At 42.1% G+C, this 23,681-nt stretch overlaps 1 protein-coding gene across 1 annotated transcript in view; it reads right to left on the bottom strand.

Annotated features, from left to right (window-relative positions):
* LANCL2 (LanC like glutathione S-transferase 2) overlaps positions 1-23,681 on the bottom strand; it is a 44,630-nt gene that overhangs the window by 13,877 nt on the left and 7,072 nt on the right. The window contains exons 2-7 of the mRNA XM_006275620.4: positions 20,432-20,549; positions 16,595-16,802; positions 11,934-12,081; positions 11,085-11,231; positions 4,847-5,029; positions 838-1,014 (exon numbers count right to left, since the gene is read on the bottom strand). Of these exons, the coding sequence (XP_006275682.3) occupies positions 838-1,014; positions 4,847-5,029; positions 11,085-11,231; positions 11,934-12,081; positions 16,595-16,802; positions 20,432-20,549 (981 nt within the window). The remainder of the gene's footprint in view (positions 1-837; positions 1,015-4,846; positions 5,030-11,084; positions 11,232-11,933; positions 12,082-16,594; positions 16,803-20,431; positions 20,550-23,681) is intronic.

The following is a 23,681-nucleotide window of genomic DNA, read 5'->3' as shown; positions in this document are numbered from 1 at the left end:
TCAGTAAACAGAATTTAGAACCTGATCAAGAAAGCCTGAGTGGTGTCACAGTCTTGTGGGCAAATCCTACAAACATTATAAATCACCATCAGTATTGCTTAGAGTTCTTTGGATCTACAACTTCTCTAATGAATGAGAGAAGTCTTAGTCATAAAGAAGTCCTGGGGTCTGATCACAATGCAGCACTACAGTAAATATCAAATAATACAAGCAAAGAGATCACTGGCATTTTTAAAACTTCCATTGACTACTATATAGTATCAGACCCCATAGTCAGCCCCTGTGCATCTGGCTAATGATGAAGACAGCTGGGAAACAGAAGGACCTAATGTCCTCCAACATTAACGAATTAAGGCTCAGAACACTCTTGTGTAATTAGGGAAACAGAGACATAATGAGGAGAATATTCAGGACTGCAAAGGGAGCCAATGTCAGAGCTATCGTGAGAACACAGCAGTTCTCCATGTAGCACTTGCTATAGTTTAAACCTAATGCCAGGCAGCTCAAACCTCCACAACCCAAAACAGTCACGAGGTCAGAAGCCAAGTAACCAAAGTAATAATCACAACAGATGTTTAGATCAGTTGTATCCTGCACAGAATAGCACAATGGAGTATCTATAACAGAACAGAATACCAGCCAGTTATTGTGAGAAGAGGTGTATTTCACACCATGACTCCTTTTTTCCTTCTAAAAACCACTGACAACATTTTAGGGAAGAAAGAAAAAAAGACATTCAGGTAGTACAGAACAAAAAGGGTATATGACTTGCGTAGTTAGTTACACAAATTCATACAAGGATGAAATGGAGAGAAAAGGGGATGCAGCGTATCTTACCTTGCAAGCTCGGTAGAAGTACTTTTTGTCCCGAGTTAGGTTATAGAGAGATAAGAAGGAGTAGCCATTTCCAGCAGTCCCATGACATATTCCATAGCCTTTCCTCAGCAAACCCCTCTGCCAGATGACATCACTACATTCCATGGCATCCTTCAAGTATTTATCCTCTTTAAAGGTCTATGGAGCAAGAAATCATTTACATTCATTTGAATTCATTTAACCTACTCACCAACAGAGAGGGGAAGATGGATACGGGGAACACAGCTATCTACGTAGTTGGGTTTTTTTTACAATCCTTCTATCATGAAAATACTTTTTATATCCTCCCAGACTGTACATACCTTTCTATGCAGGTAGAAAAGCAATTTAGAGGACTTTTACGCATCTGAACTCACAATGAAAAAAATCCATGTGATCAATTACCTTCAATCTAGTTATTCATCACTCTCCCAGGCTTAACCCCCAAATCACCATCATGGTTGGATTATGATGTTTGGTTTAAAAATTAAACCAAAAATTCACACAAATAAACAAAAAGCATAGCACAAAGCCCAAGGCTGACCTAGTTAAAGACATGCATGAAACACATGGGATCCTGACAAAGGCAATCCCTAAACAGCAAAGATGGGGCCTCAGTTCCAACTATTCTGATGGACCAAAGTCAGACTCCTATAATGAAATTGTCAGAGATCACTGCTTTGCATTGAACTATTACCTACTATAATATTAGCTATCTTCACACATTTTGAGGCACACAGCATTGCCCTGACTGAAGAGCATTGTTTCTAGTTCAGTAGCTCCAAAAGGCCCCATAAAAGAATTCCTCCCAGCCTGACCTTTGGCGTAGCATCAAATTTCATACCATGAGAGACTGGTGGCTCCTGAATTTGGGGGGGCACCTGCAGATGCCGCCACCAGCCCCATCGGGGGGGCACCGTCCTAGTCAGGGGGGGCACGTGCACCCCCTACCAGTCACCTATGTTTCACACTTGTCCCTACAATCTCCCTTTGGATGTCTACCCAGCTCAGCAGAAAAGTAGGGAATGAAACCAATCTGTTTTTGCCAAAAGAAAATGGAGGTTTCTGCTCTCAAGAACCTGCATACTGCTCCCTTTGCCACTGCACTCACAACAAGAAAAAAAACAGAATTTAAGACATGTATGAAATACCTCCTATGTTAGTGTCAGTCTTAAAACTTGTGCTTTGTAAAAACATGCCTAAGGGGATAAAGAGTCTCTCTCATTATCTGAAGGACATAGGATGTAAGCATGATGACGATTCCATTTTCTAAGCAGACGGATGGCTCAGAGTTCCTGTTACCGTGTGCTATGGAACAGGTTGTGCTGTTGACAATCTCTTTGATTACTTTGTAACCTGCTCCTTTAGAAGGCAGACTGAAGGACAGAAAGAAGCTGTGTATGTGACCTGACCAACCTAAAAAGGATAAGATGGCCAAAGATGAGACTATTAGCTAAAAAATGTGTTTCTTATCCTCTCAGCTCCTGAAAATATGCAGCATTTTGCGCTGAGAAAGCATCATGTCAGGAAAGGAAAAATGGATTTCTGCAATATCTAGAATCATAGAAAATTAGGGTTGGAAGGGACCTTGGGAGGCCAACTAATCCAACCCCCTGCTCAAAGCAGGGCCATCCCCAACTAGATCATCCCAGCCAGGGCTTTGTCTAGCCAGGCCTTAAACACTCCACAACCAAAAACTTGTTCCAGTGTTTTACTACCCTCCTAGTAAGAATGTTTTCCCTAATATCTAACCTAAACTTCCCTTGCTGCAACTTGAGACCATTGCTCCTTATCCTGTCATTTGCCATCACTGAGAACAGTCTAGCTCCGTCCTCTTTGGCAACTGCCCCCTTCAGGTAATGAAGGCTGCTATTCAATCCTCTTTCAATCTTCTCTTCTCCAGACTAAATAAGCCCAGTTCCCTCAGCTTCTCCTCACGTGCCCCAGCCCCCAACCATTTTCATTGCCCTTTGCTGGATGGACTCACTCGTTTGTTCATGTGCTTTCTGTAGTGGGGGGCCCAAAACTGGACACTGTACTCCAGATGTGGTCTCACCAGCACTGAATGGAGGGGAAGAATCACTTCCCTTGATCTGCTCGCAGTGCCGCTAACAATGCAGCTCAGTATGCCATTAGCCACCTTCGCAACAATGGCACACTGTTGGCTCATATTTAGTTTATTGTGCACTGTAACCCCCAAGTCTTTTTCTGTAGAGCTGCTACTTAGCCAGTTGGTCCCCATCCTGTACTGGTGCCCAGGATTGTTCTATCCTAAGTGCAGGACTTTGCACTTGCTCCTTATTGAAAACACCATGATTTCTTTTGGGCTAATCTTCCCATTTATCTGGGTCTCTCTGGGATCATCTATACATGGGCTTTAATGTGCATTAGCCTATTTAAAGGCACATTAAAGCATCACAAAAAACATGCACTTTTATTAATGTGCATTAAAATAGGATAATATGCCTTTTTCCAGTACCTCACAATGGAGGCACTAAATTTAACCTGCACTAGCAAAAGTGCATTAATGAACATGTAGATGGGCCCTCGGAATCCTAGCTCTATCTTCCAACACAGCTATTACTCCCCCCAGCTTCGTGTCATCTGCAAACTTGCTGAGGATGCACTCTGCACCATCTTCAAGGTCACTGATGACGATACTGAACAAAACCAGTTGCCAACTACACATCAAGCCATTGATACCTTTGAGCCTGATGATCCAGGCATTTTTTTTATCCACCTTACGGTCCATTCATCCAACCTGTACTTCTTGGCTTGCTTGTGAGAATGTTGTAGGAGACTGTATCACAAGCCTTGCTAAAATCAAGGTATATCACATCCACTGGTTTGTCCACATCCACAAGCCAGTCATCTCGTCATAAAAGGTTGGTCAGGCATGGCCTTGTCCAAGGTAAATCCATCCCTCATTCCAAAGCAAACACTGCTGTGGCTGCTGTTGCATTCAGCAGTGTTGTAGGATGTTCACAGCTCAAATTACAGGGCGCCTATACACGAGCACGGAGGCTGCTCTGCTGCACTGGAATTCCACCGTGTCACATCAGACCCAATTAACTGAGTCTGCTGTAGCATAGCAATTGCTGCACTCCTGCAGCCTCCTGCATCTCGTGTATCAGTGTCCCCGTGCCTAAAAATGGCAGTGGAGTCACTTGAATTAAAGCTTGTTGAATGAGCTTTAGTTAAAGCATCCCCGCCTCCATTTTTAAGCACAGGGAGACATGGTAGCGCTTTAGAGTGGTTCTCAGAGCTGCTTTAATTAAAGCACTGCCTCCCCCACCTCACCCTGGGAGCGTGTGTAAAAGTGCCCACAGGTAGCAGTGCAAGCAGTTATTCTGATAACTATGACTGCTTTTCATCAACCCACTTGGAGACTGACCAGAGAACCTGCCAAGAAGACTTGTCAAGACAAGAATCAACCTGCATACATATAATTAAACTGCATGCTTTTAAGTATCATGCCAGTCAGCACTCTAGCATGCAAGAGAGATAATGAAGTCAGTGAGGATGCAGAGGAACAAGCAGTAGGCTGTAATAACGTATGAGTTATATTTGTCCTTTAGCAGGAATCTGGAATCTGTTTTGACATCAAGGTATTAAGTTCTCAAGTGCTAGATCTTTATAGCGCAAGTCTAAGATACTTGACCATGAGGACAAAGAAAGACTGGTTTTAAAACCAAAGGTACCTTTAACATTCTGAATAAGGCAAAAATGATAGACCAAGATCTTCAGAACTAATATCATAATACTGGACTCCTAAACTAGGAATGGCCCAATTTCCTAGAAGTTCAGCAGATACTATTAAGCTCTGTGGAAGCTGCTTCTTTTGCTCAGCACTTGTGTTAAGATACCTCTGTGGCCTCTTATTAAGTGCCAACTATAGGTTTCTAGCTTTGAAAATCTTGGCCAATAAGATCAAACTTCCTTGTGTGGCCACAGGTGTGTGCATGCGTAGACACAGGTGAGAACAACTTGCCTTATAAGCTTGCATAAGCATGTGGATGACTCCTGGGGCACCGTGGCACCAGTGGACAAGCCTGTCTGTTTCATTGCTTAACGACGATGGGTAATTCCCAGATCTGAATTTTTTATGACGCACATAGTCAATGCTTGGTTTCACCAGCTCCGTCAGGGTATCCTGATCCACATTTGCAACTGGCTAAAAACAAGATAACAATAATCTTACATTAAAAACACTGTTTAATGATTTCTTCACTTTTTTCTTTTACAGACCCCAATACTCCTACATACAACCTTCTGTAGATGTATTTTTACATTCTTAAGAAACACTCATGAATTTACCTTCACAAAACCCTTAAGAAAAGCATTATTATGCCCAGTTACAGATGGAAAATTGTGGCACACACTAGTTAGTTGACTCACCCAAGCTGATCCAGGAAGCCTAATGGCAGAACTGAGAACAGAACACAAGTTCCAAGATTCCCAGCCCTCTATGCCTTAAAATCAAAGGAAACACTTGAGAGAAATAAGATGGCTTTACGGTTTGGTTGTTTATAGCATGCACTTATTACAATATTTAGCTAATATGGTTTTAAAATAAATAGCCAAGCCCTGCAGAATATAAACCTGGCACATTTCCTGATGGATGAGATACTCCTGGAGGGGACTTACCAGGAATGAGTGGTAGCCAATAACCTTTCTTTCTAAATGCTTATGAGGGTTAACAGTTCCATCATAAATAACATGTCCTAAAACTATAGAGATTTGAAGAAATTATCTAAATCAAGAACCAGGACCTGACAGAGCCACTGGAAGGGCATTTGGGAAAAACAGCATCATGCTATAAATACAGAAAAGGTCTCCACTTCAAATTTATGAAATGCCTTTCTATGCCTTTAGGTACTCAAACAACTTCAAAATTATTGTACTCTCAGGACCATACTTCCACTAATAGTGTTAAGATGACGTGTGTATATATATCAGGGAATACATCCACTGTCTGCTGTGCCCTTCTAAGTGAAGTCTACATACTGATTAAGCCTAGTGGTTCGGGTGAATATAGTTTGCGGTTGTTTTTCAATTTTCATTTCCTCTCCTAGCCCCTTAACGTGCTATTTTTCATAGCACAGCTGTCTATTCTTTTCCCAGTCTCCGTGAATTTTAAAATTTCCAACAAACAAAAGAGCAGCTCTGTGATCAAAACCCATATTATCCAATCATTAAATCAGTGACAGAAACAGAACCATTTTTTGTGTTGAATGTTGTTTCGGTGCGTTAGCCAATCTGCATTTAATTACCAAGTGCCTGCTGCAATTCAGATTCCTACAAGGAAATAAGAGGCCTTTACGTATCTGCAAGGCAAAGACACCACTAAAATGAATTTACATCTTTAAACATGACATCTTTAAACCACTGATCACCAATACTCCCATAAAGGGATCCATTCTGTTTGCTGAGATCCCAGGTGAAAACATATGCAAGAGGCTAGGATGATTTTTTTTGGTAACCTTGAGTATGTCTTGGACCATCACAGCTACAACACCATTCCACCCTTACTACAGGAGAGGACAGAAACTTTTGGGAGTAGCCAGTGGTTCACCAACAGATCTGTATGTGGCTCTGCGGTGTCACTGAAAAGTTCTAGAATCTGAGGGTCAGACTGTCCTACAGTAGAAGACAGAGCAGATATAGATGAGGTGCCTTAACTATGCTAGCCATAGTTTTTCATGGGGGCATATGGTCACAGGACCACCATTTCACTGAGGCCACCATGCTTTGTCCTTGAGCTTTTGGAGTGCAGTCCTGTCCATTCCTCAGGAAGGGAGATAATAAGAAGGGAAAGGCTAATCTGTTTAGATTTTCTTCCCCACCTTGGGCTTCTGTTCAGGTCTGGGGACAATCAGGTTCTGTTTTAAGTTGATTTTTTTTTAAAGTAAATAACAACAATCAAGACAATTTTTACTATAGAATTTTGTTCTACTGAAATTGTGATAATGCGTCGATGCAGAGAATTATTGTCCTTATCAAAGAAACAAAGGAAAAGGAATTCTTATACTCTTTCCCCATTGCAAACAAGTCTACTGAGGTAATGTTAAAACATTTTGCCTTTGCCACGATGTTCGAAAAGACCTTGAAAATGGGCAGGCAGCTCTACACTGATCTATATGCTGACCAACAGTGTTTTGTTGTACTCTCCCCATTTGTATCCATCTCATTTCTTTCCTCCTATATTTAGACTTGTCTCTTTAGTGCAGGGACTGTCATTTTGCTATGTGTTTATACAGAGCATAGCAGAATGGGGGTCCATAACTGGGACTCATAGACACTACTGCAAAACATATAATAAGTTACTGGAGGCATTTGTTTACTAACAACCCAAGAATGAAAGCAACGGTTTTTGCCTCTTTGCTAGGAACAGGAGACTGGCATGCGAAATTCCTAGTTAAATATTTCAGATCTGCCACCAACTTGCTGACAAGGATTCATAGATTCATAAATTCATAGATGTTAGGGTCGGAAGGGACCTCAATAGATCATTGAGTCCGACCCCCTGCATAAGCAGGAAAGAGTGCTGGGTCTAGATGACCCCAGCTAGATACTCATCTAACCTCCTCTTGAAGACCCCCAGGGTAGGGGAGAGCACCACCACCCTTGGGAGCCCGTTCCAGACCTTGGCCACTCGAACTATGAAGAAGTTCTTCCTAATGTCCAATCTAAATCTGCTCTCTGCTAGCTTGTGGCCATTGTTTCTTGTAACCCCCGGGGGCGCCTTGGTGAATAAATACTCACCAAATCCCTTCTGTGCCCCCGTGATGAACTTATAGGCAGCCACAAGGTCGCCTCTCAACCTTCTCTTGCGGAGGCTGAAAAGGTCCAGTTTCTCTAGTCTCTCCTCGTAGGGCTTGGTCTGTAGGCCCTTGACCGAGTTGCCCTTCTCTGGACCCTCTCCAGGTTATCCACATCCTTTTTGAAGTGTGGCGCCCAGAATTGCACGCAGTACTCCAACTGCGGTCTGACCAGCGCCCGATAGAGGAGAAGTATCACCTCCTTGGACCTATTCGTCATGCATCTGCTGATGCACGATAAAGTGCCATTGGCTTTTCTGATGGCTTCGTCACACTGCCGGCTCATGTTCATCTTGGAGTCCACTAGGACTCCAAGATCCCTTTCCACCTCTGTGCCACCCAGCAGGTCATTCCCTAGGCTGTAGGTGTGCTGGACATTTTTCCTCCCTAGGTGCAGCACTTTGCATTTCTCCTTGTTGAACTGCATCCTGTTGTTTTCTGCCCATTTGTCCAACCTATCCAGGTCTGCCTGCAGCTGTTCCCTGCCCTCCGGCGTGTCCACATCTCCCCATAGCTTTGTGTCATCTGCAAACTTGGACAGGGTACATTTGACTCCCTCGTCCAAGTCACTGATGAAGACATTAAAGAGTATCGGTCCAAGGACCGAGCCCTGCGGGACCCCACTGCCCACACCCTTCCAGGTCGAGACCGACCCATCCACCACGACTCTTTGGGTGCGACCCTCTAGCCAATTCGCCACCCACCGGACTGTGTAGTCATCCACATCACAGCCTCTTAACTTGTTCACCAGTATGGGGTGGGATACCGTATCGAAGGCCTTCCTGAAGTCTAAGTATACGACATCCACCCCTCCTCCTATGTCCAGGCGTTTCGTAACCTGGTCATAGAAAGAGACTAGATTGGTCAGGCATGATCTGTCCGCCACAAACCCGTGCTGGTTTCCTCTCAGCATAATTTGCCCTGCTGGACTCTCACAAATGTGAGCCTTGATAATTTTTTCAAAGTCTTTACCAAGGATGGAGGTGAGACTGACTGGCCTATAGTTGCCCGGGTCCTCCTTCCTCCCCTTTTTGAAAATGGGGACCACGTTAGCCCTTTTCCAGTCCTCCAGGACTTGGCCCGTGCGCCACGAGCGTTCGAATATTCCCGCCAGTGGCTCTGCAATGACGTCGGCCAGTGCCTTCAGCACTCTCGGATGGAGCTCATCCGGGACTGCCGACTTAAAGGCATCCAGTTCTTCCAAGTGACTCTGCACCATCTCAGGGTCTACGCATGGCAGTCTGGCGCCTTGCTGCTGCCTCTCTACAACCCCAGTGAGAGACTTGTCATGTCCCTCACTTAGGAACACTGAGGCAAAGAACTCGTTGAGGAGTTCAGCCTTGTCCCCCCTATCTGTCACCAATTGTTTCTGCCCATTTAGCAGGGGTCCTATTCCTCCCTGGGCCTTCCTTTTACTCCCTATATATCTAAAAAACAATTTCTTGTTGTCTTTTACTTGGGTTGCCATCCTCAGCTCCATGGTAGCTTTGGCCCGCCTAACTGCCTCCCTACAAGCACGAGCAGAGGAGGTATATTCATCTTTAGTGATCTCACCCTGTTTCCACTTTTTATGTGCTCCCCTTTTGGCCCTTAGGCTGCCCTGGATTTCTCTGGTCAGCCAAGGAAGCCTCCTGGCCCCTTTCCCTTTTTTGCCTCGCTCGGGGATCGTCTTGCTTTGTGCCCGAAGGATCGTTTCCTTAAGGCACAGCCACCCTTCTTGGGCTCCCATCCCTTCAAAACTCCTACTCTGCAGTGCGTCCTTGACTAATCGCCTGAGTGCATTGAGATCAGCTTTCCTAAAGTCTAGCACTTTCACCCTACTAGTTACCTTACCCACTCGACGTCTTATATTGAATTCTATTATTAGGTGATCACTGTCTCCCAAATGGCTACCGATCTGGAGGTCCCCTATCATGTCATCCCCTGTTGCCAATACCAGATCCAGTATGGAATACCAGATCCAGTATGGATATTTAGCGCTGCAGTGCCTTACTTTTTCCAACTGTAAGTAGGTACAATGATGTTTGCCAACCCCACAAAAGTGTTGTGCAAGTGTCTCTGAAGTGGTTAGAGATCCTCAAAGCACAGGCAGAATGTACACACAAGGCAGATAGTATTTAGATTTATTTGATTATACATAATAAATACTATTTACTTATTATTAAAAGTTATTAAATATACACCCACTATCCGTCTAGCTATACATATATACCTACACACACATTTTGAATTCCTTGCCAAAACCATGCTTCAAATGCCAGAAAGATACCCTCATATCTTGTTCCTCTGGCAATAAGTGACTCAGCTGAGTGACTCATGATGTTTAAAGGTAAAATGAAAAGGCAATAATCTAATAGCATTTCAAATAACAGTTCTGTGGTAATTGTTAAAAGCAGCAATTTTACATAATGGAAAAAAAAACAATGTTATTTATATTTAGAGTAATTGCCACCTACAACAAACCATATTGGACAGAACCTTTTTTCTTAACAACCTGAAATGGTAAGCAAACAGCTAAGAGTTTGTGGGTTTCTTAAGAGATTAGATGCTATCAGGATGGCATACAGGGAAAGAGGGAGCTAATGTAGATGAAGAAATTGTTGGGCAAGAATGACTTGAAGGGAAGGGGGAGATGAAGGGCAGCACAAAACAGATCACAGCAGGATTCTTAGATTGAAAAATCAAATTCCTTGCATGTGGCCTGCATGGCTGGATAAGAAATGTACTATAGCTAAAGACACAAAAATGACTGCCAGCAATATTGGATATGAGGGGTGTGATTAAGACTTTGCAGTCCTGTGGCCATCTTTGTGCTGCATTGGATAAAAATAATTTCCAGATCTTATCACAAAAATGAAAATAAGACACATGCTACTTATTAGCAATGTCAGCTTCATATTAGAGTTGTTTCACAGCAGAGGAGGTGGGAAGGGAATCTGGCATGCAAGAAAGAGAACAAGCATAGATGGAAGTAAACTGGTTAAGGATAATAGGCAGAGTTGTAGCACCAAGACAACAGATTGAGCAGTATCAGAACATTTGGGGAAAGAAAAATATGTAAGTCAGGTTGGAGGTCAGCAGGATGAAAGTGCATCAACTACCAATTTTCTGGAGCTTACGAGATGGTGAAAAGTAAACCCAGCTGAGTGGCTAGCATAGGAGAGATCACCAACAGAACAGGAAAGGATGGGGTGCATTTCTAATGGAAAGACCAAAGCTGTATATGGGAATACAGATAAAAATAACAACAACTGGAAGTAATAATCAACGGTGACCACTAACCATGCACAAAGACGCCCACAACAAGGTTCATAGAATACCATAGTGTAGGGACTATTGCTTTATGCAAAACAGATTCTGTAACCACTAGTTCACACAGAACTACCTTACCATAGGACATGAGTTTACCTGCATTAGCATGTAGTATATCCCAGCCACACCATGGGCTGCTCCAATGTACTGCTTCCTGTGCCACTGATACAAAAGAGGACAGCGGTCGGTTTTATGTTCCTCCTTTGAGAAGTTCTTGCCTGATTCAATAATGACATCAACTACCTGAGGTTGAAAGAGAACAAACATTTCTATTAGTCCAGCTATCACTTACTCAGAAAATATTGTTTCTCTTTTAACAGTGACACTTAAAACTAGCGAGGAGTTAAAAATACGATACCGTGTTCAAATTTACCTTTGTGCCACAGAATAAAGCCACACGTATGTGTCCTATTTCTATAACCCATAGTGTATTATTTATCTGTGAGGCAAAACAGCTCATGGTATAAACCTCTAAATTTAAATGAAGCACAACAACAACATGTAAGCATTTCTAACCACTTGCTCTTTTATTCTATGTCTGCCTCCTCTAGCAACAGTGTCTACTCACCAGTCCTCTCTTCCCTACCCACTCTAGCCCCACTCCCTTTGCCAAGTCAGTTCCAGTCTGCACTCAGGCTTCCTATCTCAGTCCTTGTCTCTCTGTCCTTTTCTGCCCTCCCTCCCTACAACCATGGATCTGTTACCATCCATGTACCCCACTGGGTCTGTCTCAATCTTGTTTCTCCCACCTAGTCCACATACCCAACCAACCCGATCTTCCCTAAGCCAACTCTCCGACCCAATTTCCCTCTCCTTCCTGCCAGCCTCTAGATGCAATTCCCTGTCCCGTCTAGGCTCCACATTCCAATCTACTCCTCTTGTCCCCTTTTAGGTGAAGAAATTAATAGGAGTCACACCTTCCCTTGGGAATCAGAAGTCCCCTACCTCTTTAATAACAGACTGCGGCACAGTGTCGGGACCGATTTCCATATTCAAGTACAACAAGGCATAAAGGTAACCTGCTCGGCCATAAAGAAGCTCATCTGGAAGTTCAGAATCTGTGCTGACAACTGTTCTCTGGAGCTGCAACAGCCTGCATACAGCAAGAGGAAAAGAAAAAAATCTGATCTTCTCTTCAGGCTGCGCTAAACTCTGTGCTCTGGGCACCACCCAACCCAGAGGAAAAAAAATACCTCACCCTTCATGTTTGGGACAGGGAATGTAATTAGGGAAGATGTTTTTATTCTCCTCTCCAATGGCAGCTATTGATTATTTCAGACTTTGTTCTGCATTTTTCACTTCCAGATGAACCAAACAATGTGACAAAAGCAGATACTTATTTATTCTGATTTGTACGCTGCCCTTTCCAGCAAAGGAGGGCAGCATGCAATAAAGAAACAGAATGATTTATAAAACAGGGAATCGATTCAGAGGGGTTTTTTTGGTCTCCCGATTCTATTTGGATTTGGTGATTCGGCCTCCGAATTGGGCTGAATCTTCTCCTAATCGAATGGGCGACCGAAGCTTTGCATACCCCTACTGGGTTGATACCCCTAGAGAGCAAAATCAAATCTGCTCCCAATCCATATGAGGGACAGGCAGACTACCTGCCCTGCTGCACCATCATGAGTCACCCATGGGAGAGGGGGATCAGTCTCTATGGCCATTGTAACAGGGAGCCATAAGAACTGCAGGACGTAGCTTCACAGGCAAGTGGAGGCAGCTGAACGTGGGCTAGCTGCCAGGGACCTATAGGTTGGAAGTGCCTACTGTGTGGAAGTAGGAGAAAGCCATAGGAAGGCAGCAAGAGAGCAACTGCGGCAGTAGGCTGCTCTTGAAGCTAAAAACACACTTGTGGCCAGTCAGGAGAACCCCTGACCTGAAGAGGAGGAGCCCAGGGAATATGGATTTGGGTTGCTGAGGCAGAGGGGCTAGTGCAGCCCTGGAATCTGCCAGGAGAATAATTCCTGGTAGCTCAAGCTGGCAAGCGGTGGAAACTGCAGGCCAGCTTCCCATGGGTTAAGAGAGCCAGCGAGTAGTGAGATGGCTTTGGCATCTGTATGGTGACCCCGAGGAAGGCTTTGAGTCTTTTAGTTGGAAATGGGTGTTTGCATTTGTTTTAGTGTCACACTGGAGGCCTGGATGGTGGCTGTAGGGTTGGTTGGAGGCCACACAACGGTGCATGAGGGGCACACAAGGTTTTGAGCTCTGCTAGGGGCAGGAGCACAAGACAAAGCAAGCCGAGACCAAGAGGGCCACAGCCTGAGCCCAGAGGAGGCAACACAAGTGAGCTGAGGCCAAAAAGAGGTTGCGACTGTGAAGCTGGGCCAGAACAATTGAACCTAAGTTAGATGTGCACAGCTAGAGTAACAGATCGGCTATAGCCAAGAGGCGGAGGTCTATACGGGAAGGCAAATGATGACAGTGACACCTGTGAGGTATGGGCATGGCTACCGGGGAGACTGGATGCCATGATTAATGCCCTTAAGGTGCTTTAGTGCCTGAGGACAAGACTAGTGCCAGCCAAACATGAGAAGTAGAGAGATGTGAACTGAGGCTCACTTTGGGGCCCTGGGACAACCTCCTTAAGGACTATAATATCCATCAAGGCATGGCAGGCAAGACAGACAAGGGAGGGTACCCCAAGGAGCTGAGGTGTTGCAGGAGTAGCTAGGCCACTGGGGGCGTCATGGCCACCCTGGGTGACAGGGCCTGCTACACAATTGTGTGCTCTCTCTTCCTGTCTTTCCCGATGAAATAGTCAAACAAGCTAACAGTTAGCTGAAACCATGATTTTTTTTTTTATTTAAAAACAGGACCATCTGCTCTGTGTATCCACATCAAACTTCGTTCACACAGTCAATGGAACAGTCACTAGCTGGTAACAACCTTCTGTACCCGTTAGCCTCTCGGTAATCTAAAACACCAACTTGACAGGCTCACCCTCCATTTCATTACTAACACGATGAGCTATGTAAAAAAAGGAGCTTTGATCATTTTTCTTTGGAATCTCAAGGTGTAAAGCAATCTTAATTCAGTCTCGTATTAAAAACATACTTTTGTAAAAAAAAAAAAAAAAGCAAAAAACCCTCCAAAAAACAAGTAGAGCTATTGAATGTGATGATCAAAAGTTCTTCAGATCAAACCAGAGCATGAGAAGCTACTTGTTAAAGGAAGCAAAATGCAAACTAGGGACCAGTTTACTATAAACAATGTGTCTATTGCTTTAGTACCTGAAGGACCCAAAACCTCAAAAAACCCCCCCCCCCCAAAAAAATCAAACAAACTTCACTTTCAGTCTTCCTCTTGAAGAAAATTTTCAAGGAAAAGTTAAATTGCCAAGTTAGTTGCTCTTAATCTTGTTTCACTAAGCCTCTACTTTAATGTATCATCAAAACAATGTTCCCTACAATTGCATCCAGAAGGATAGCCAGCAATTAGCTTTGCTCTAGTCTAAAACCTGTCAACTTTAAAACTGAAATATGCATGTCAAAGTAGCAGCAGAGATTAATCTCACTGGGACCCTGGATTAGAAAAAGACTGATTAAACTTCTAAATATAAACTGGACTGGAAATGTTGAAGTGGGGCCAGCCCTCAAGAGCTGATCTGCCAATTTTGGCACAGCAAGGTATGCAGACAGAATGCTAACAGGTGCAGTTATGGTGCAGAATGCAAACTGTGTAGTGCGATGATGCTGAGGATACTCAGGAAGATATCAGACAGAGATGACAGCAGAGGGATGGAAAAGTTCCCAGAAAAGCTCTAGATCAAAACATGATTTCCCAGGATGCAGGTGAAAAAACAAGAAATCTGGAACAGAAAATGCTTTGCCTAGCTCAACCCTTGTGCCCAGTAGCTAATTAAAGTACTAGTCTTTCATAATTTAGTGAAAGCCCTTTTTTTTTCTCCCTAGCGTAAGGACAAGTTAATCAAATGCAGTGATGCAGATACATGTATGCATAAGCATTCAAGTATTTGAAAATCTGTAAAATGAAAGAAGCAAAACACACCTGCATTAACTCTAACTATTACACGAGTGACTCTCAAATTTTCTAGACTCAAGGCACCCCTTGGAAAATGCCAGCTCTTAGTTTTCACTGTTTTTTGACTACAGAAAAATAACAGAGCAATTCTTCTGCTGCCACGAACTCAAAAAGAGCTCAACAGGTCATGAAGTTTTTAACACTATGAATTCCTATTTGAAATCTCTGGGTCTATCTTGTGAATTATGTCTACACACCTAACAGTTCTAATATTGCATAATATCCCACAGCACGCTTGAAAGGATTTCAAGGCACCCAAAGGTGGCACCTGGTTGAGAATGACATTCAAATAAATGCATGCTGTGGGGCAGACTCTCATCTCAGTTCTGGCCCCTTTAGCCTGTGAAACTAAAGCTGCACAAAGGAACCCTAAAAGCTCTGGTTCAGGCCAGGGAGAGACGATCTTGGCACAAGTGCTACAGAAAATAGTTTTAAGGCTATTCAGAGCCATCTTTCAGGGCCCTGGCAGACATTAATTTAGTCACACAATTTGGATATGACAAATGTTATCCCAGATCCCCAAAAAATCACACATTCTCCCACGTCAGACAGGCATGGTAGAATGTGTGATTTTTGACACCCAGGACAAAATTTATCAGATTCCAGTCATGTGACTGCTGGCCAGTCCCTGATGCTATGCTTCAACTTGTCAGAACACAGAAAGCCCATGGGCTGCAGGCTGACAAGCTGAAAGCCATGAAGTGCAGCATTGGACTGTACTGCGTTGCTACAGATGTGGACAAACAGGGAGGAAAACAACTTGTCATGCATGGGGAGCCAATGAGCTCCCTGCACATAGGCATCTAAAGCCTCAGTACAGCCCAATGCCAAAAATGCCACATGTTCAAATTAAAGCACAATGCAAAACAGCTACAAAGATGTTCCACATTAAATCTGGAACATTTTTGTGGCTGGTCTTCCTTGTTACCATGTTGCAAATGGTTCATTTTAACTGCATTTATTGCTCAATTTGTCAGGAACCTCCCTGCAAAGCCTCAAGTAATGACTAAGTCAGGCAGGACTGCAGCATACTGCATTGTATGAAATCTGTCCACAGTAGAGGCCTAAAAGGCAGCTTGGTAAAAAACATGGACAAGCTACCACAGCTGTCTGAAGTTATCCTAGAGGTCCTGGAACAGATCAGGAAGGGCAACAAAACATCTCACTCCCTATATTTTCAGAAATTTGAATGCAGGATTCTATGAAACCAACATAAAAACAAAGACTGAAAAGTCCACTTGCCCAGAGCCAACAGGACACTTTTCCAAGAGAGGATCATTATCCTTTAGGGTTGCAAAGATACCTTCCGAACATGAACCAGTGTAAACCAGCCTCAGTGGAGCTCCCTCGATTTTCATCAACTAACAAATCTAATTAATTTTTCATTACACGCTTCTTAATTTCTCAAAGATGCGTTGGGGAAATGCTGTCCAATTTTTAATCCTGCCCTAATAGGTGAAAGTCAGCAAGGATAGCATTTTCTAATCTTGCCAAGTCCATACCATCTACAAAGAGAAACTAAAGTTATAGTTTTGTTCCCCCCACCATCACCAGTCACTTACTTTGTGACACACTCTTTAGATTCACTGTCATTCTTCAGTTTGTGGTAAACCGCAGCACCCACTGCCAAGGGTCCAGCATCACCACAGAGAAAAGTAACCCTTCTTCCATTCAGATTACGAAGTATTCTCTTCACATAATCAAGAGACCGTTGCAAGTAAGTCTGGTCTGTTGTGACACGGTAGAGTTGCAGATATAAAAGGGCTATACCTAGAACCATATACAAAACAGAGATAGAGAGAGATTTTTCTTTCTGGTTAAATTATCTTTGTACTCCTTCCCTCCTAATCAGTACTCCACTATATGAGAAAAATACTTGTGCTGCTACAGAGGTGATGTTTAAAAAAAAATCAAGGCCCTGTCTGCTTATCTGTAAAGTTTGATCAGGAGAGAAAAAAACCATTAAGCTCAGGGTCCTCATTACATATCAATTCAGATAACTCATCCTGTCAAACAACTAAGGCTATCATAGAGTCCAACTGGAGTCATCCAATTTTCAGAGACAAACAAAGTGAGACAGAGAGAATTACCAGTCTTCTTGAAAACTCAGACCCTTTAAGTGGTCTAAAGTTTAGTACCCAAAAATCAGCAGAGACTTTTAAGTATAAGCCAATATGCACATATACATTCAAATACAGTATGTGAACATATGATACATATCCACACATGTCCAATAAAGCAGTGTTCAACTCTCCACCCCTGCTGCCACTGCTCTCCCTCTACCAAATTTCCTGACCTGCTAGAAGACACATGGGCTGGATGAGATGGCTCCACAAGCCAGATCTGGCCTGCAAGTCAGAGACTGATCACCACTGCAATAACGGATTTCCTTTAATTCATTTTAAAAAAACCCTGTGCTATACTCCTTGGATGTGCCAGTTCTACCACACTTAAATACTGTTCACAATTGGACCACTCAAAAAGAACCGTGATAGGGATGTTTTTAAAAGGAGCTACTGCTTTCTTGCATCTGCTCCAAAGCAACACTGTTGCACTGAGAACAATCCTATACATGAAGGCTGTTGGGCTGCCTTGCTTTTAGTTTTTCCATTTGCACTCAGGACAAAACGCGTACACAAGCCAAAAATGCGAATTAGCAGCAGGCAGCATGGAAAAAAAACAACCAATTAAAGAACCATGTAAGGAACAATACTGTCTACTGCAATTTGCCTTAGGCAGCCTGGGCTTGTCTACACTGCCTCCATGCTGAGTCTGGCTTACTTGGCTGCTCACTCCAGCTTTATGCAGACTAGATCATGGAAGGAAGGCAGTGTTGCTACTTGGGAGTGGCCCCAAGCATATGCCACCATGTACGCCTGAGAGCGAGCCAATACATGTGTTGGAGCACATGTATGCTGGAAGCAGCATGCTTCCCAGTGGCACTCCTGGGTTTGGCCTGACGGCAGTGTCAATTTGCCTTTGGGTATCAGGTGGCTTTAGGGCAGCCCTTTGCAATGCTGACTCTCATTTTAAATGGGCAATTTCCTATTCAGCCCTTTCACTCAGTAATGAGGTAAGGTTTTAGACCCAGATTCAAGAATCTTAAATGAGCCCATGGAGGATTTCAGATGTAGGGTTAATCAAGCTTCAACCTATTAACCTCATTCTGTAATTTTCAATTATGAAAACACAGCTCCTGTTTTATTAATGAAACAAACCCACTTAAAGAAGATGGCATTTCAAAGGGGAACGTTCATTAACCTACTGCAAATTTATGCACATATGTGCATGTTTGCAAAAGAGCAAGGTTGATCTTATAACCTTGTTGCAATCTTCACTTGGATTGGGAAAAAATTGAATAGGAGCACTCACTAATGGCAAAATTCAGTGCAGGGCTTTTTTATGCACCCCATGTATACCTCATGTACAGCTAGAGCATTTATGCTGAAATCTGCTCTATGCACTATGGAGTGTCTTCCTACCATCTCTGAAGAAGAAAGCAGAGATGGCCATGATGGGGGAAAGCTACATTATGTCGATTCAGTGTCCCCTTCCTTATGTAGTTGTCTGAAGACCAGTCTGCATTTCACGTACAAGGCCTAAATACTTGGACTTTGTGAAGAGGGAACAGAGTTCAGCTTTGAGATCTAGTTTCAAACCCTTGATTGTCTATTAGCTCTTATGATTTCACAAAGATTACTTGCAAGCACAAATACTGCTCACATGGATAAGGCTGTGCAGAATCAGGCCCTAATCTGTCTTTAACTGCTTTGCTAGCTTTATGTAGCTAATGTCCCTCTGTTATTATGCCCTGCAAGTTACAATATTTTACTGTATGCATTCTTGGACATGCTACTGTTCATGCTTTATGCTGATTGTGTACATCTCTCGGCTTGGACAGAGAAATTAAGAGTGGTCATTTTCAGTCTCCTCTTCTTCCAGGTTTTCATGCACTAGCACAGTGATAAAGGAGGCATCCATTTTCAGAACATACTTGAAAAACAAAATCGTAAGAACATTCCTACTCAGGTTAAATTCTGTAAAAGCTTTTATTAAAGAAAAAGAAAGCTACGTTTTGGAATTAATGTAGTTGGCAAGTTCCGTTAGGATGGCAAACCTACCTTCTGCTAAACTGCGGTACTTGCTCATCTATCTTGTCGTTCCAGCTAATGATGGTTTTGTTACTTTCATTTTATGACTCATTTTTATCACCCTGGAGTTGTTGAGCCATAAATTCCCTCTCGTCAATCACTGTATGTTAGAATGTGCTCTGCTGGAGTTCTTTACAAATGTCTGAACAACAATGCCCACTGCTTGCAAGCTGTCTGCTTCCGCTTAACTGACACAGAGCTGCTCCCCTTTTCCGATTTTAAAATACAATTATTATGCAAGCCACAGCTGCCCAAAATCTCTGCCCATCCACCCATATTACCATTTGCAAAGAACAGACGGATCCCCTCCCAGAACTATCAAGGAGGAAGAAAAGGAGAATGTTGAACCTCCATAAACCAGAACTGTACCCGAGCATGGGCAAATCTTTCTGGAGTTGTTTTCCAATCCATTGTTTTATACCCTACATGACATACATCTGCCCAGAATAATCTTCAAACAGGCTATGCTAAAAAGAGTGATTTGCTCCAGAATGATGTAGGCAGGGCAGGCAGAATGGTTTATCTGTAATAGGAAAGTGGCACCTGCATAGCCAACAACGAAATGGTCTTTTGGCAAATGGAAGAACGCTTGTTCTGATTTGAGGCCAGAGACGGCACTCTTTATCTTAATGACTAAAATGGCTAATCAACAGTCGGGAAGCATCTATGAAATATTGAAGTTAGATAGCAAGACTTTGCACTTTTCATATGCCATGCACTTGACAACACTCACTTTTTAATGCCCACAATATTCATCAAGTGATTTTCCCAGATCCATACAGAAAATGGCAGTCAGAATATGAATTCAGCAGTTCATGGCTCAAAATCCTGGGGCCAGAGAATGCCTGTCTGCCTCTCTCTCTCTCTGCTTTCTAAATTGTGCTGTCAGCAACCAACTGAGTCCTTACACATAATTCAACTTAATGGAGAAAAGGAAAAACATCCCTGCAAGTACAACATATTTTTAAAAAACCACAAACCAATGAGTAAGCACCTTTTTATCATAAGACTCTTCAAGCTCAGAAGCCAATTAATTCTCTCTCTACAGCCGTCATCCAATGTCCGATTAAAGCCAACGGGAGGCCTTCCACTGATACCAACAATCCCCATAGAACTGAGCCGACATATACCTTCTGTAATATCACATTGTCGCTGAACATTAAAATTGCAAACCTGGGACCTAAAACCCTGATGGCCCCCAAAATGTCATAAAAAAAAATGCTTTTATGCAAATCCCAGACTGCTCACCAGTCCAGCCCGTGTACGTAGAACAGTCATGCGGGTCTGCTGTTTTCAAGCCCTCTTCCATTTGCTGCAGCAGGTCCTTGATTTTTGTCTGGATCTGTCTTGTAAACTGATAACTTATCTGAAACCAGAAAGAAGGCATAAGAGAATAGGATGAATTCAAACAGCCTTGGAAAATCCAGGCCCACTGCTTGAGAGTTCTCGTTGATATATTAGGCAAGAAGACAATACACAACTCAAAGCAGCTAAGCCAGTGAGGAATCATGGACCAGGACTTTCCGGCTGCTGTAGTGAGCCCAGGGGCTTCACTCACTTGATGAGCATGCACCAAATCCCAGAAATTAGTCCATGTATCCATTTAAATAAATATAAAGTTAAAGGTTTTGGAGAAAGACAAGGAAAAAAATAGTAATTCTTCCCATTTTATGGATAATTTATTAATCAAATGTAATTGTTACCAGACAGTCTGGTGCATCAGTCCTCTACCACAATGGCAGAGATTTTCAGACGGTGTTTTTATTTTCAAATTCCCTCCCCCTCCCCAGCAGTACCCTCAAACTAAGGTAACATATCCATATGGTATACATGCATATTCATTTTCTGGCTCTGAAATTAGCACAGAATGGTTTAGGAACGAGGAAACTGATAGAGCTTTCACACTTGCTAAAACCGGTAGAGAGAAACATGTTAGTAACCAGTGGCATCCAGATAAAAGATATGTTGACTAATTCAGTTAACTATTGCTTTTCCAAATACAAACTAAAAATATTGAAGTTTTTCAAACAATTGTTGGTCTTGCTATACTCCTTCTGGCTTTATTCCGTTAGCAGCTTGAATAAAACAGATGGTTGGAGGCTTACTTAATATTAACACGTTCACATATGCCATTTGTGATTTTCCATTGCCATAGGGGATTAGTTCATTTTGAAGACAAGTTCTAGAATACATCAAAAAGGAGGACTGAGGAAGGATTTTAGTTGAAAAAAGCCCTGAGTGCAATCATGCAATTAAATGCTCCAATTATGCTGCATTTATTGTTTCTACCGTATCTCAAGGTCAGTGGGTTCCAAGCTTCCAGTTTTACAGATAGAAAAGTATGTGTAGTAATGATCATTGTCTACATATTTCTCTCTCTCTAATTAATCACTCAGAAGTACATTATGTGGTCAACAACTCAAATCCAGTCCAGGCTAGTAGTGACCAACAAATTCTATAAAAACATGATGGCTGGGTTTGGTGCTCAATGTGTTCCCATTAGAGGACGACAACAGAATCTATACACCTTACACTCACTGTCAGACTCAATATAGAAAACAATGACAACATTTTCATAAGACTATGAAGCCCTTCCTACTTTTTTGGATGTTCTGAAGTTTTAACAGAGAAGTACATTAGGTACTGTAGGTTTTAGGCATACAATCTTTTTAAATAGCAGCCGTTCAAAACAGAATAATCTAATTTAAAACAATGGGCTGATTTTCCGCACAATATTTTTTACTGAAAAAAAGTTTAGAAACCATTCCAATTAGAAACTGATTCACGTGGTATAGCCCCATGCCCATACAACGTTCACACATTAATGCCCTAAACTGTTTAATAAATACGTTGCTAAACATCCTGGTAAACATAGTAGATGGATATATATGTGCAAAAACTTGTGGCAGCTATACAGGTGAACATAAAGTATACTAATTTCAGTAGCATAATCATTTTGAATATTCCAACTGGCATTCAGACTTTTGTGATGGTGCTCTTCACTATATCTATTTCTATCAACACAATGCAGAGGTAAATTTGGTCAACTGACCGGTCAAATATCAGTCAAAAATTGTTAAAAGTTGCCAATAGGTCCAAATAATACACAGAAAAAGCACATATTTTCCATTAAGAAATATGTCAAAAAACAATACAAATACATCAAATGTCTGTCAAGAAAACTACAAAAAAAGGGTTTTTTCTTTGATTGGTCAAAAAAAAAATGCAGTCAATTGATACGTCAATTGACAATATTTGACTGTTCAATTGATGGCAATGCACAAGGAAAAAAAAAGACCATTGACATCAAGATATGAATGTTTTGTTTTATTTTTTGGAGTGTTCTGCAAAAGGGGATAGTTCTGAAAATATCCAAAAGCACAAACAGTTCTCTTCAAAAATCCACTTGCTGCAACACTTCTCTGGTGGAGAAATATACTATATTCTCCTCTACTCAATTTTTTATGTTAAAAAAAATCCAAATCCACGATAATCATTAATTTTTATTTTCAGTTATGCAGTAATGGAGGAAGCCCTTTTCAGCTTGAAGCAACAGAAAGGCAGGAAATATAAATATGCAATTTTATGGATAAAATGCGGTATAATGGATTCCTAGTAAGCCATATCAAATTTTCTATTGCAGTGGGGAATTATATCTATATGTAATGTACAGCATGCATGTATACACAGCCTGTTCCAAAGCCCTCTGCAGAGGGCAATAAAAGCATACAATCTACAGGACTTGGACAATTTAGCAACATTCAGTTTTTCCCTAAATTGCTATGTTGACATGCATAGCTTTAGAGGCCATCATCATGTTGGTAGTAATTATTCCATGCCTACTTTCTTTAGCCTCCAGATCAGCTAATGTGACTTTTTCCTTGGTTACTTAAATGTGTACATTGCTGGAGTCAGAAGCTTCCTTTCCTGTGCGGTTATAGAAGAGTGAGTCACTCTTTCTCCTTCTTTTAAAAAAAAAAAAATGACCTTGGTATTATTATTTAATGGAATTTAACCTGAATGTCAGATAGGGCTCTGTAGGAGAATTAACACCAGCTCCCTCTTGGACTATATAGAGGATTATTTTTCAGTACTGGAAGACACTATGCAGGTCAATTTAAAGTCTTAAAAAGACGGGATAAAAATGCAAGAGTAAAAGGCCTGATGCATTAATACTTTCACTTTTCTGCCCAAATTATGCCAATGAAGGTACAGTAACATAAATCAATACTTGCTGGATTTCCTTCATTTTACAACTGAGGGTGATTTTGCATTTGTGATTTTATATTGAACCAAAGCACAACATGCAATTATCACTTTCGCTGAAACTTCTTAGGAACAAGAATAAGGCTTACATTCCAACTTTAGACAGATCATTGTCTAAAGCAACTTAAAACCTTGCAAATTTAAAAGGGAAATACCTTTAGGTACTGTGCTATTCATCTAACTTGGATACTTACTGATATGGCCTTCATTAGCACCACATTCATTAGTTTGG

This window comes from Alligator mississippiensis, chromosome 5, assembly GCF_030867095.1.
Source record: "Alligator mississippiensis isolate rAllMis1 chromosome 5, rAllMis1, whole genome shotgun sequence".
Classification (NCBI taxonomy): Eukaryota; Metazoa; Chordata; order Crocodylia; family Alligatoridae; genus Alligator; species Alligator mississippiensis.
The sequence above is the reverse complement of the archived record's forward strand: the minus strand, read 5'-3'. Positions and strand labels throughout refer to the sequence as shown.